Source organism: Callithrix jacchus, chromosome 5, assembly GCF_049354715.1.
Source record: "Callithrix jacchus isolate 240 chromosome 5, calJac240_pri, whole genome shotgun sequence".
NCBI lineage: Eukaryota > Metazoa > Chordata > Mammalia > Primates > Cebidae > Callithrix > Callithrix jacchus.
This window is the reverse complement of record NC_133506.1, coordinates 73,977,900-73,992,193: the sequence shown is the minus strand read 5'-3', so window position 1 is coordinate 73,992,193 and position 14,294 is coordinate 73,977,900. Positions and strand designations below refer to the sequence as shown.

At 48.4% G+C, this 14,294-nt stretch overlaps 1 protein-coding gene and 1 pseudogene across 2 annotated transcripts in view; both read right to left on the bottom strand.

Annotated features, from left to right (window-relative positions):
- POLR2A (RNA polymerase II subunit A) overlaps positions 1-14,294 on the bottom strand; it is a 31,806-nt gene that overhangs the window by 6,539 nt on the left and 10,973 nt on the right. For both annotated transcript variants that reach the window (XM_035299877.3, XM_078372918.1), the window contains exons 2-19: positions 12,472-12,604; positions 12,193-12,329; positions 11,927-12,100; positions 11,476-11,757; positions 10,981-11,142; positions 10,629-10,849; positions 10,297-10,429; positions 9,036-9,160; positions 8,705-8,915; positions 7,638-7,847; positions 7,378-7,546; positions 7,106-7,200; positions 6,760-6,963; positions 6,067-6,289; positions 5,524-5,707; positions 4,943-5,114; positions 4,744-4,849; positions 4,443-4,648 (exon numbers count right to left, since the gene is read on the bottom strand). In XM_035299877.3, coding sequence (XP_035155768.1) covers positions 4,443-4,648; positions 4,744-4,849; positions 4,943-5,114; positions 5,524-5,707; positions 6,067-6,289; positions 6,760-6,963; positions 7,106-7,200; positions 7,378-7,546; positions 7,638-7,847; positions 8,705-8,915; positions 9,036-9,160; positions 10,297-10,429; positions 10,629-10,849; positions 10,981-11,142; positions 11,476-11,757; positions 11,927-12,100; positions 12,193-12,329; positions 12,472-12,604 — 3,147 coding nt within the window. The remainder of the gene's footprint in view (positions 1-4,442; positions 4,649-4,743; positions 4,850-4,942; positions 5,115-5,523; positions 5,708-6,066; positions 6,290-6,759; positions 6,964-7,105; positions 7,201-7,377; positions 7,547-7,637; positions 7,848-8,704; positions 8,916-9,035; positions 9,161-10,296; positions 10,430-10,628; positions 10,850-10,980; positions 11,143-11,475; positions 11,758-11,926; positions 12,101-12,192; positions 12,330-12,471; positions 12,605-14,294) is intronic.
- LOC128932271 (10 kDa heat shock protein, mitochondrial pseudogene) lies at positions 2,509-3,218 on the bottom strand (annotated as a pseudogene).

Sequence of the window (14,294 nt, the reverse complement as noted above, 5' to 3'; positions counted from 1 at the left end):
TGCTAAAAACAAACAAACCAACAAAAAACCCTTCTTATTTGATCATCCCCTTCCTCACACAGAGCTTCCATTTATAGAATACCACTTGGCACCTGGTATGCAGCACATCCAGAAAAAAGCTACTATACCATCTGAGATCCAATTTTTTTTTTTTTTTTTTTTTTGAGATGGAGTCTTACCCTGTGACCCAGGCTGGAGTGCAACAGTGTGATCTCAGCTCACTGCAACCTCCACCTCCCAGGTTCAAGTAATTCTCCCATCTCAGCTTCCCAAGGAGCTGGGATTACAGGTATGCACCACATTTTTAGCAGAGTTGGGGTTTCTCCATGTTGGTCAGGTTGGTCTCGATCTACAGCCCTAAATCAGACTCTGCACCTGCCTCGACCTCCCAAAGTGCTGGGATTACAGGCGTGAGCCACCATACCCAGCCAAGATCCAAATTTCTAAACTTATGTTGAAGTTACAGGGTAAATATTAATTTTATAAATTAGCTAAATAAGAATCTCCCCATATTAATTATGAGATAGCCATATAAAAAATTAAACTTACCTGGAATCCCACAGTATCTAACTTTTTCAGACTAATTTCTTCCACTCAGTAAATACGTGTTTAAGATTCATCACTGGTAAAGTCAGTACTTTGTTATGTTGCCCAGGCTGGTCTCAAACTCCTGGGTTCTGGTGAGCCACCCGCCTCAATCTTCCAAAGTGTTGAGATTATAGTTAGGGGCTACCGCATCTAGCTTATCACTGTCCTTTTGACAGCATTTTTTTTTTTTGAAACAGAGTCTCACTCTGTCAGCCAGGGTGGAGTACAGTACATGATCTCAGTTCACTACTGCAGCCTCAACCTCCTAGCCTTAGGTGATTCTCCCACCTCACCCTCCCAAGTAGCTGGGATTACAGGTGTACTCTACCATGCCTGGCTTTTTTTTTTTTTTTTTTTTGGTAGAGATGGGGTTTTGCCATGTTGCTCAAGGTTGGTCTTAAACTCCTGGGCTCAAGCAATCCTCCCACCTCAGTCACCCAAAAAGCTAGGATTATAGACATGAGCCACTGTGCCTGGCTGTTCATTACTTTTTTTTGAGGTGGTCTCCCTCTGTCATCCAGGCTGGAGTGTAGTTGTACAATCTCGGCTCACTGCAACCTCTGCCTCCCAGGTCCAAGTGATCCTCCTGCCTTAGCCTCCCTCTGGCTCATTTTTCTATTATTTTTAGTAGAGATGGGGTTTTACCATGTTGGGTAGGCTGGTCTCGAACTCCTGACCTCAAGTGATCTGCCCACCTCAGCTGCCTCCTAAAGTGGTGGGATTACAGGTCTAAGCCACCTTGCCCAGCTGTTCATTACTTTTTATTGCTGAATGATGTTCCCTCAAATTGATAGAATACATTTATTTTTCTTATCCATTCATCAATGGATGGACACTTAAGTTGTTTTCACTGCTTACTGTAACACTGCTATGAGAATTTATATATAAATGTTTGTGTGGCCATACGGTTTCTGTTCTCTTGAGTGTGTGTGTGTGTGTGTGTGTATATATATATATGTAGGAATGAAACTACTGGGCCATATGGTAACTCTATGTTTAACCTCCTCAGGCAGTTGTACCTTTCCTACCAGCAATGTATGAGGGTTCTAATTTTTCCACATCCTTGTCAACACTTGATATTATCTGTGTTTTGGATTACAGTCATCCTAGTGGATGTGAAGTGGCACATGAAACTCTGGTTTCATTTTCATTTCCCTGATGGGTAATGATGCTGAACCTTTTCATGCATTTACTGATCATTTACATGACTAGTACTCTTCTTTGGGGAAACTGGGCTCACTGAGACCTCCACCTCCAGATTCAAGTGATTCTCCTGCCTCAGCCTCCAGAGTAGCTGGGATTACAGATTACAGACATGTGCCACCACGCCCAGCTAATTTTGTATATTTAGTAGAGATGAAATTTCTCCGTGTTGGTCTGGCCAGTCTTGAACTCCTGACCTCAGGTGATCTGCCCGCCTTGGCCTCCCAAAGTGCTGGGATTATCAGGCATGAGCCACCATGCCCTGCCAGGACACATGTATTGAAATCCTTTGAGACGTTTTTTTTTTTTTTTTTTTTTTTTTTTGAGGCAGCGTTTTGCTGTTGTTACCCAGGCTGGAGTGCAATGGTGTGATCCCGGCTCACCGCAACCTCCACCTCCTGGGTTCAAGCAATTCTCCTGCCTCAGCTTCCCGAGTAGCTGGGATTACAGGCACACGCCACCATGCCCAGCTAATTTTTGTATTTTAGTAGAGACAGGGTTTCACCTTGTTGACCAGGATGGTCTCGATCTCTTGACCTCGTGATCCACCCGCCTCAGCCTCCCAAAGTGCTGGGATTATAGGCCCACTTTAAGACTTTTTATTGTTGACTTGTTAATAGTCCTTTATATATTTTTCATGTATGACCCTTAGGAGATAGATGATTTCCAATATTTTCTTCTTTTGTCATTAGTTATTAGTTTATTATAAAAGAGAGATATGGAAATTGTTTTTATTAATTTTTTATAATATGTGTGTGTATATAAATTTTTTTGTTTTTAAGACAGGATTTTACCATGTGTGCCAGGCTGGTCTCGAACTCCTGACTGCAGGTGTGCCTTCCCTGGCCTCCCAAAGTGCTGGGATTACAGGCATGAGCCACTGTACCTGGCCACAGAAATTATTTACATGATGAAAGATTTCAGAAATTCAGTGGAATGGGCAGCTTCATGCTAATGCCATTTCAACAGTGACAGTCTACATACTTTCCAAGAATGTCACCATCTCCAAACAGGAAATAATCCTTGTCATCTAGAATTACTTTGATGTCTCCATACTCAAGAGAACTTTGTCTCCAACTTTCAGGCTAACTGGTTGAATCTCTCCACTCTTTCCTTTAGAACCCGATCCAGTGGCAACTACTCTTGCTTGCAATCGTTTTCCCTGAGATTTTTCTGGAAGCATAATGCCTCCTTTGGTTATTATAGCAGCACTCCTTTCGACTAGTACTCAGTCAACGAGTGGAGGAAACTTTCTTATGCTGTCCTGCCACGACTCCCTTCACGTTGTACTCTGCTCTGGTATACTGCCACAAGGAGAGACCCCCACCGCCAACCAGCCCTCATAACATGTGGAAAAAAAGCCCAAATATCTTCCGTTCTCTGCGTTATCTTTTTACTTTCTTGATAGTAGGCACTTTCTTGATCATGCTTTACTATGAAGCATGAAGTTTTAAATTTTGATGAAGTCCCTTTCATCTCTATTTTTCCCTTTGGATGCTTATGCTTCTGGTGTACTAAGAATTCACTGCCTAATCCACAGTCATTAAGAGGTATCCAAGTTTCCAAGAGTTTTATAGTGTTAGCTCTTGAATTTAGGGATTTTGGAGAGTTTTTGTACATGGTGTTAGGTAGGAATCCAACTTCTTTTGCCTGTGGATATCCAGCTGCCCCAGCACCATTTGCTAAAAAGACTATTCTTTCCCCATTTAATTAAATTGGCACTCTTGCGAAAAATCAAGTGACCATAAATGTCAGGGTTTATTTCTGAACTCAATTCTACTCTATCAGTCTTCGTATGTACCTTTATGACAGAGCACACTGTTTTGCTTACCGTAGCTCTGTAGTAAGTTTTAAGATCAAGGAATGAGAGTCATACAACTTTTGTTATTTTTAAATATCGTTCGGGCTATTCTACGTCCCTTGCATTTCCATAGGAATTCTAGCGTCGACTTGTAAATTTCTGCCAAAAAGCCAGTTGGGATTTTGATAGGGATTATACTGAATCTGTAGATCACTTTGGGAAGTAGCGCTATTTAACAATACTAAGTCTTCCAATCCATGAACATGAGATATCTTTCATTTACGTCTTCTTACATTTCTTTCAGCCGTGCTCCAGTGTTTCCTAATACATTTTTAATTATTTAATTTATGAAAAGTGACTTGAACAGATTCAGAGGTATAATGACATTATAATGACACTGCTTTGCCCTGTTATTATCCTATAAAATCTTTAAAGCCAGTGAAAGCATATTCCAATATCTGTAAATCTTTTTTGTTTACTCCCTCCAATTCCCTGTCTTTATCTAACTTAAACTGTGCACACAGCAGGGACTGTAGGAAAATAAAAAAGAACAATTCTCCTACATCACATCCCAGTCATGCCACTTATTTCCCACATGACCATCATACAATCCAGCCACTCTCTCCAAGCCTTTTTGTGTCTGCAACCTGGGACTAACAAGCCCTCCCCTCTTAGGAGTGTTCTAAAGCCGCTATTGGCCAAACACAGAACTTGGTAAGGTACACAGCAGTCTCTCCATGAATGAGAGCTGTTATTAGGTGATTGTGGACAGAAGTGGGCTGTTCTTGGAAACCAAAGTCAACAGGTAAAAGGAGAAAAACAAGACTACCATGAGGAGCACAACACTCACAATGGCTTGGTTGAACTTGGACTCAATCTCCCCAAGCAGCCAGTCAAAGGCCTCTCCACTGAGCCGAAACTCCTCCGCCATGCGGCGGGAACACAACGTGGATCGCAGGTGGATGTTGAAGAGCAGCGTGGCATTTTCCTGGGCCTGCCGGCTTAGTGGGTCATCCCCATTCACGATCACCAGCTTCTTGCTCAATTCCTTGACTCCTGGGGACCAATTAAAGGTGAAGAGATTGTTAGACCAGGGCCCAGCAGTCTCCTTTCCCCTGGCCTGGCTTGGAGACCCCTCAGCAGGTACTCACCCTCTACCACTTTGATGGGGTGCAGGTCAGAGGGAAGGCGGGGGTTGATGTGGAAGATTTTCTGAGCATTCCAGATCATGCGCAGCAGGTTACAGGGGAGAACGACCTGAGGAAGGAGGGAATGGAGGGAGGGGTTGAGTCTGGGGACAACCATCCAGGGCGGCACATCTGTAGCGTAGCACTTCCCACCCACACACACCTTGCTGTCTCCAGTTGGGAAGATGACCCTGAGAACCTCCCGATCCTCCCGCATCCGCTCAAATTCCCGCTCCAATTCATTCTGTATATGCGCATTGCTCAGCACATCCTTCACCAGGTCCTCCTGCAGTGTGCGCCGCAGGGCCCTCTCATTGGTATAATCAAAGCGGAACCTGAAATGCAAGGGGTAGTCAGTGGGCAAGTGGGCTGTGGGACCTTGGTCCCCACAAAAAGCACTGTGAGGCTCCCAAAGGTGCACAGCCGACCAGGTACAGTGGTTCAGAGGCAAGAATCCTGGACAGAGAAAGATCCAGGCTCAAGGACTGCCACTGGGACCTGAGTACATGCCTGCCCCTCTGCAGTTGCTTTATAACCTCAGCAGGGACAAAGTGGGGACCAATCTTAAATCTACCTTTATCCACCCCTCCCCCATGTCACACAGCTGTTTCAGATAGGTAGGGGAAAGGACACTAAAAGGTAAGCTCGACATATACCAGGCTGTCTCTCTGCAGTGGGGATGGGAACCCTACTACTCAGGCCCTGAGCCCCAGGAGCAAGAACCACCCGCCTGCGCCTCCTTACTTCTTCTCAAAAGCCTTGTTGGAAGGCTTAAGTGTAGCCAGGTTCTGAAACTCAACGCTCTCGCCCGCCAGGCCATCTTCACCGTATCGCAGCTGCACCACCTGGTTGATGGAGTTCCGCACAGTTGCATCGTATTTCACCATCACTGACTCCATGGACTTGATCAGCCGCCGCTGGATGTATCCTGGAGGGAAGTAATCAGTTGTAGGAACCAAGGCAAAAAGAGAATGATAAAGCCCAAAGACCCAGGCTACCTGACTCTCAGAAGAATCAGCTAGTAGCTGATTCTGGAACTCAATGCTCTCATTGGGGACAGGCCAGCAGAGCCCCAGAGGCTCTAAATCCCTGGGTTGTGGAATGCTGCACAGCAATCCAAATGAGGGTGTTAGTGCCAATTCTGAGTCTCTAATCTTTCCACAAGGGCCAGAATGATACCCCTGGGAATAGAAGCCTGAGAATTGCCACTCTCCACCTGTCACGAGTTTCCCAGTCTGCAGCAGTCCCTGTTAATAGCCCAAGGAAGACCCATGAAGAAAGCCTCACCAGTCTCAGCAGTCTTAACAGCCGTGTCAATGAGCCCCTCACGACCCCCCATGGCATGGAAGAAGAACTCGGTAGGTGTAAGGCCGGCTAGGTAGGAGTTCTCCACAAAGCCACGGCTCTCAGGCCCATAGTCATCTTTGATGAAGTGAGGCAGAGTCCGGTGCTTGAAGCCAAATGGAATCCGCTTGCCCTCCACGTTCTGCTGCCCGACGACAGCAATGACCTGGGACACAGGAAGGTGGGGCGTATTGAATTCCCTTTGCCTTAAGAATAACGGTTCCCAGGCCGGGCGAGGTGGCTCAAGCCTGTAATCCCAACACTTTGGGAGGCCAAGGCAGGTGGATCATGAGGTCAAGACCATCCTGGTCACCATGGTGAAACCCCGTCTCTACTAAAGATACAAAAAATTAGCTGGGCGTGGTGGCGTGTGCCTGTAATCCCAGCTACTAAGGAGGCTGAGGCAGGAGAACTGCCTGAACCCAGGAGGCGGAGGTTGCAGTGAGCCGAGATTGCGCCATTGCACTCCAGCCTGGGTAACAAGAGCGAAACTCCGTCTCAAAAAAATAAAAAATAACAGTTCCCAAGATTTTCCCCCAACTCCTGTGATCCTCTCGACCAAGATACATTCAAACAGCTTCCTTCCTCTTCCCAAACTTCAGTGTGGGCTGTGTGTGGAAAGATATGGCTCCTTACCTGGGAGATGTTAATCTTGGAACCTTTAGCTCCGGACACAACCATAGACTTGAAGTTGTTGTATTCAGATAAAGATTTCTGAGCAGAGGAGCCAGTCTTGTCTCGGGCATCATTAAGAATGCGGTTCACCTGATTCTCAAAAGTCTGCCGCAGAGTGTTCCCTGGGGTGGGCTCCAGCTCATTGTTATGTGCCTTCTCAATGACCTGCAGGCAGAGTTCCCAGTGAGACATCAATCCCTTCTCTCCGCCCCTTCCCTCTAACCTTGCACTCCCTTTGCTCTTGACGATGCTAAATTCAAAGTCCCTGGAAACCCCTTACTCCGTCTCTGGCAGCCTTCCCTCTCACCTCTATTACATCCTGCTTGGCCTTCTTAATAGTGTTCTGAATGTCCTGGTAAGTCTTAGAATCAGCAATGGAGTCCCCAATGCCAATGGTATGACCTAGAGACAGGGAAAAGCATCAGCAATCCCCTCTTTGAACCTCTAAGAAACATGGAATGGAATTATAGCTGAGAGAGTGGAAGGGGAGACACCAAATTCAAGGAGGAAAGAAAGGGATGGAAAGACTAACAGGTGAGAGAAGTCACAGAGAGGTCTTGGTACTGCCTCCATGCTCACCCTCGATGAGGAGCCAGTTGTTAATGACAGTCTGAATGTTGGAGTAGAAGAGGCGAGTGATGTCATGACCCATCTCTAGGTAGGAGATGTGGACCAGGGAGCCAGCTGACGTGCCCAGAGACTTCTTACACAGGATGCCCATGATTAGCTCTCCATTCTCCACCACCACCTAAGGACAAAGCATCCACTCAAGGTCCCTGCTCCGGTCCTGGCTCCCATGTCCAAATTCTGTCCTCACATACTCAGAATCCAGGCCCTACCTTGGTGTCCCCAGGAGAAATGTGCTTGTAAGGGCCACTGTCTTCGTCATCAGGATGGGTGCTGTGGGTGCGGATACAATTGATGTGGCCAGGTATGATGAGGGAGAAGATCTGCTTGCCTGTCCACAGGGGCCGGGGCTTTAGGATGGCTGGCTGTGGGACCTTCCCATCCCATGTCGACAGGAACATCAGGAGGTTCATCACCTCACCCTGTGAGACAAAGAGTAAGACAGAGAGAGGAAGTCAGACTGCAGGCCTCACATCTCAGGAATGTGAGACAAATGTTAGAGAGTTTCCCTGCCCAAGGGAGAAAGGCAGATTTGGGAGACAGAGATGTCAGGAAACGTTTTTTCCAAACTTTTATTTTCTTTTTTTGAGACAGGGTCTTGCTTTGTTACCCAGGCTGGAGTGCAACTGCACAACTGGGGCTCACTGCAACCTCAGCCTACTGGGGTCAAGCAATTCTCTTGCTTCAGCCTCTCGAGTAGGTAGGATTACTGGCGCCTGCCACTACAGCCAGCTAATTTTTGTATTTTTGGTAGAGACGGGGTTTCACCGTATTGGCCAGAGTTGGCTCCAGCTCCAGGCCTCAAGTGGTGTGCCTGCCTCAGCTTCCCAAAATGCTAGAATTACAGGTGTGAGCCACCACGCCCGGTCTCAAACTTTTAATTAAAAATTCACTGTAATAGTAAAACTGTTGTTTTTGTTCTTTTTAAACAATAAGCATAAATTTTTCTTAATAATTAGGAAATGAGTGAAGGTAAAAAAATGGAAAAATAAAATTTTAACGAGATCCTACTTACTTTCCCCTTTATCTTTCCTTTACACACAATATCTGGAATTACATTAAATTTTAAGGAATTAAATGGGGAACTAATGCCTTACACCCTTTCTGGCCTCTGAGTTTTCCTAAGCCCCTTTCCTTTTGCCCACCAGCAAAGGCAATCCCACAAACAGACAAGTGCAGAGTAAGTCAGGAAAAAACCACAGCTCTTTCTCCCTGGCCTCCACCTTGCACCTGGAGCCCCGCTGCCCACTCAAGCCAGGTTTCCATTTGGACCACATACCCGCTCCAGGAAGACATCTCTCTTGGTGAATTTGCGCACTGCTGTCAGTGTGTCCTGCACGATACCCATGACAGGCCGATTGCTCTGGGGCGTGACAATCATTCGAGGAACCATGGCCAGCTCCTGGATCTCTGCCCGTGTTTCCAGAGACTGTGGCAAGTGCAAGTTCATCTCATCTCCATCAAAGTCTGCATTGTATGGAGTTGTCACACTACAGTGAAAGAGAAAAGTCAGGGTTGGGAAGATGTCGGCAGTGAAACCTTGAGGAGCTGCCCAGCGTGGACCCCCCCAAACCCCAATTCCAACCTGCTTCCCTCAGCCAGGGACTGACCTAAGATTCAAGCGGAAGGTGGACCAGGGGAGAATGCGGACCCGATGCCCCATCATGGACATCTTGTGCAGAGTTGGCTGCCGGTTGAAGATAACAATGTCCCCATCACACATGTGCCGTTCCACCTAGGGAGGTAAGATAAGGTAAAGGTCTTCAGTGAAGAAGGTATCTAAGAATGAAATGACAGGGCTGGGCACTCACACCTGTAATCCCAGCACTTTGGGAGGCCGAGGCAGGTGGATCACAAGGTCAAGAGATCGACACCATCCTGGTCAACATGGTGAAACCCTGTCTCTACTAAAACTACAAAAAATTAGCTGGGCGTGGTGGCACATGCCTGTAATCCCAGCTACTGAGGATGCTGAAGTAGGAGAATTGCCTGAACCCAGGAGGCAGAGGGTGCGGTGAGCTGAGATCGCGCCATTGCACTCCAGCCTGGGTAACAAGAGCGAAACTCCACCTCAAAAAAAAAAAAAAAAAAAAAAAAAAAAAAAAGAATGAAATGACAATGAACCTAAAGTCCTTTGCAGGTCAGGCAAGGTGGCTCATGTCTGTGATCCAAGCACTTTGGGAGGCCAAGGCGGGAACACCACTTGAGGTCAGGAGTTCAAGACCAGGGTGAACAACATGGTGAAACCCCGTCTGTACTAAAAACACCAAGATTAGCTGGGCGTGGGAATACACGGGATTAGCTGGGCAGGGAAGAGATCCCTCTTCTCTACTACAGCTACTCAGGAGGCTGAGGCAGGAGAATTGCTTGAACCCATGAGGCGGAGGTTGCAATGAGCCAAGATACCAGCACTACACTCTACACACCAGAGTTTTAAAAAAAAAAAAATGTCCTTTGCAACCTGAAAGAGATGACACCAGGGTGCTAAATCACTTGAAACACTTATTAAACACTCCTTTGGACAAGGGCCTGGGCCAGACACTAGGTTATCAGGGATGAACAGAATACAGCATCCACTAATCTCAGTGAGGACAGAAAAGCAAGAGAGATTCTGAGCATAAAGCCTTCTGTGCTGTTCCTCCACAGATCCCTCTTCTCTGCCACATGCATGCTGCCCCTGGGTTTGTGCAACCCTCACCCTGAATGTCAGTGGCCAGCAGCTGCCTTCACACCTGGCCAGCAGTAGCCTTTAACAAGAGAGTCAAGTCAAAATCCCAATGAACAAGACAGACTCAGATGGCCTATCCCAGCCTGCCCCATTTCAGAAAGCTTTCTGCTCAGGTGGCTGAGAGGCCCTGGCCTGTGACATGCCTTATAGCCGGTCTGCAGATGAAGGTCACTGGGCTTGGGGTGAAAACGCAAGTCAATCCGATCGCCATTGTCTCGGATGATGTACTTGGCCCCTGGGTACTGGCTGTTCCCCCTGCGCACTAATTCTTGAAGTCTAGGAAGGAAAGAGGTGCAATGAACACAATGCTTTCTAAAAAGCCCCTGCAGCCAACCTCACCCCAGAGCCCTGAGTAGAAGTTCAACTTCAGAACTTCAGCTTCTTGCTTCAAGCCCACTCCCGAGGTAGGATGAACAGACTCGAAGCCTTGCCACTGAGGCCATGTCTTCCCTAGCCATTTCCAGTGGAGGCACACCTGTCAATGTTGAAGGGGGTGACAATCTCCGCAAAGGTCATGTTGGCGGCAATGGAGCGGGGCACGCCAACCTGGTCAATGGAGAGGTTGGGGTCAGGGGTGATGACAGTACGGGCCGAGAAGTCCACTCGTTTGCCCATCAGGTTCCCCCGCACCCGGCCTTCCTTGCCCTTCAACCGCTGCTTCAGGGACTTGAGGGGACGCCCAGACTTCTGCATGGCCTGTGAGGAAAAACACAGGGTGGGGTGGCCCAGAAAGTCAACACTGGGTCCTCTTCCAGAGCTCTGAGGCCTCATGCTAGCCCCCAACCCTGGCTCCAATCCACAGAGGGGTGGGGAGCATGCTGACTCACACGGGGAAGGCCAGGCAGCTCGTTGTCCACCATGGTGGCCACATGGAACTGGAGGAGCTTCACATCCTCTGCAATGACGTGGGCCGCTGCACCATTCTGCTCGTTGCGCCGCAGCTGATTGTTGATCTTCACAATGTCAGCCAGTTTGTGAGTCAGGTCATCCTGAGGCAGGAAGTCAGAATCATCATGGTCCAGCCACCACTGCCAGCGCTCGGCAGGCATGTGCCAGGCACACAGCACAGCTCTCATCCTCATTCCACCCTGGGAGGTGGGGCTGCCCACTATCACTGATAGATTCAGAAACACCTTTGTGGCCTTTAACCACATAAAGGGACTCATGAAAGGTCATATGACAAGTAAGTGGCAGGGTATTTTCAAACCCAGGTCCATCCATCCATCCATCCCCCAGGGCACACCCCAGCCCCACCTACAGGGCTTCCTCCGTTTAGACATCTCGCCCTCCAGCTTAAAAGGCAGAGCCCTGGAGCCACTGACCTGGTTGCGGGCAGAGCCCTGCATCACAACAGCAGGCCGAACGGAGAGTGGGGGCACAGGCAGCACCGTGACGATCATCCACTCTGGCCGCGCATAGCGGGGCTCCATGCCCAGCACAAAACACTCCTCATCTGAGATGCGTTTGAAGATCTCATGCACTCTCTCTGGACTCAGCAGGATCTTCTTCTCCTGAGAGTCCTCATTAACGTGCTTCCATTCCGCATACAGCTCCAGGCCAGAACGTCGGATCCTGGGCTGGTACCGCCCACAGCCACCATGGCCCTTCCCAGGAGAGAGAGGAGCCATCAGAGCCCAGAGGTTGAGCCATTTCCCTCCACACCAGGCTGGCTCCTCCTGCTCCTCCATGTCCTTCCCTTCCAGTTTCCTCCCTCCAGGCCTCTATGGCTACCTTCTGACCCCTCCTTCCCAAGTCTCCACCAGCCCCAGCCACCTTCTCTTTGGTCAGATCCTCGTCACCCTCAGGCTGTTCCACACCGAACTTGTTGTCCATCTCCTCCCCACCCTCGCAGATGTTTTTGCCCTTGCAAAGGTCGTAGACATGTGTGAGCCGCTTCTTGGGCTGTCCCTTGGACTTGGCCAGGATGTCCTTGATCTTTGGGTTGTTCTGGGGACAGGGCAGAGCAGGGTCAGTGGAAGCCATCCCCCTCCCCACCACCAGCAGCCTCCCTCCCAGACCAGAGCCCATTCCCCACTCACAGAGTCCACAAGCAGTTTGGAGCAGAAGAAGCAGACACAGCGCAAAACTTTCATTGTCTTCACCAGGAAGCCCACGTGAAACACAGGCTTGGCCAGTTCAATGTGGCCAAAGTGGCCAGGACACTCTGTCATGTTTCCTGTGGGACACACACCCAGTGCTTTGCTCCAAGCTCCACTCATCTCTGAGGCCTCCAGGTGTCTACCATCAGCCCTAGTTTTCTTTGAGGACCCAACCTACCCACCTCCCCTTTGGGATCCCACCCAGCCCCCAGCACTTACCTGCACATGTTTGGCAGCGGCCAGTCCGCTCAATCACCCCCTGTCTTGGATCCATCAGCCCCCCAAGCTTGGGGCGGCCTCCCTCAGTCGTCTCTGGGTATTTGATACCACCCTCCGTCACAGACATTCGCTTCTGCAAAGAATGAAAGGCCAAAAACTAAACGGCGTTCCCAGTTCCTAGCTTTTGTGGCTGGGAAGCTCTGTACCAAGGCCTGGGAAAACCCTGAACTACTTACAGAAGAACTAAGTAAGTTTAGCCTAGAGTAAGGGGAACGGGTTCAATCTCCCAAATCAGAGGCTTATTCCAGACACTGAGGCAGGAAAAGAACTCACACTAAAAAATGGTCAACACTGAGGGCCGGGCACAGTGGCTCAAGCCTGTAATCCCAGCACTTTGGAAGGCCGAGGCAGGTGGATCACTAGGTCAAGAGATCGGGACCATCCTGGTCACCATGGTGAGACCCCGTCTCTACTAAACATACAAAAAATTAGCTGGACATGGTGGTGCACGCCTGTAATCCCAGCTACTCAGGAGGCTGAGGCAGGAGAATTGCCTGAACCCAGGAGGCGGAGGTTGCGGTGAGCCGAGATCGCGCCATTGAATCCAGCCTGGGTAACAAGAGCGAAACTCCTTCTCAAAAAAAAAAATGGTCAAGACTGAGTTCCATACAAATCACCTGCCACCAGGACACAAACCCCAGACTTCCATCTGGGTTAAATTCTAGGTCTCTGACATCCACAGGATTAACCACAAAAAGAAATTAAAGTTGTTTCAGGAAAAACAAAAAACAAAACAATGCTTTATTTGTTCCTCCCAAGCAGAAATCAACCTCATACTCTGAGACCCTGGCAGGAGCCTCTCTGTACCGGTACCCTTGCCATGACAGCCCAGGTGTTCTGCCCCAAGACATGCCCTGCCAACTCAAGCCCCGATAATGAACAAGGCACTCAGAGATGCAGTCCTCTTTCTTTACCCTCATCTTTGGCATGCCCTCCTTCTCCAGGCCTGACCTTGCTTGAACACTGTCATGTCCAGAGGGAGATTTTATTAAAAGACTGAAGAAACAGGTGCTAGGAAGACAGGTTGGTGGAAGTGATTTGAAGCAAAAGTGAACAGCTGGAATCCGAAGAAAGGTGGAGCCAGGACTTGAGGGGACATTTCAGTGAAGGAAAGGAGGAAACAGAACTCAGAAGTAGATGGGCCGGGAACGGTGGCTCACATCTGTAATCCCAGCTGAGTTGGGTGGATCACCTGAGGTCAGAAGTTCAAGACCAGCCTGGCCAACATGGTGAAACACCATCTCCACTAAAAATAAAAAAAATTAGCCAGGTGTGGTCCTGGGTGCCTATAATCCTAGCTACTCAGGAGGTTGAGGCAGGAGAATCGCTTGAAGCCGGGAGGCGGAGGTTGCAGTGCACTGAGATGGCGCCACTGCACTCCAGCCTGGGTGTCTCAAAAAAAAAAAAAGAAAAGAAAAAGAAAAAACAAAGATGTAATGCTATTGCACTTACACTTAGTAGACTACAGCGTAGTATAAATATAACTTATATGCACAGGGCAAGCAAAACACTCCACGTGACTTGCTTTATTGCAGTGGTCCAGAATCAAACTCACAGATCTCCAAGGTGAGCTTGTACACTCATTCTCAACTCTCTAACTCCAGGCCTCACTTTTCTTCTGGACTTAGGGTTCGAATATTTACCTACTGAACCCCCTGCAAACATCACACCAATAAAGCAAATTAAACAGGTCCAAAAGCAAACGCCTTTTCTACAAAAGCCTTTTTCCTTTAGTCTCCATCTTAGACTCAGAAACCTATGCT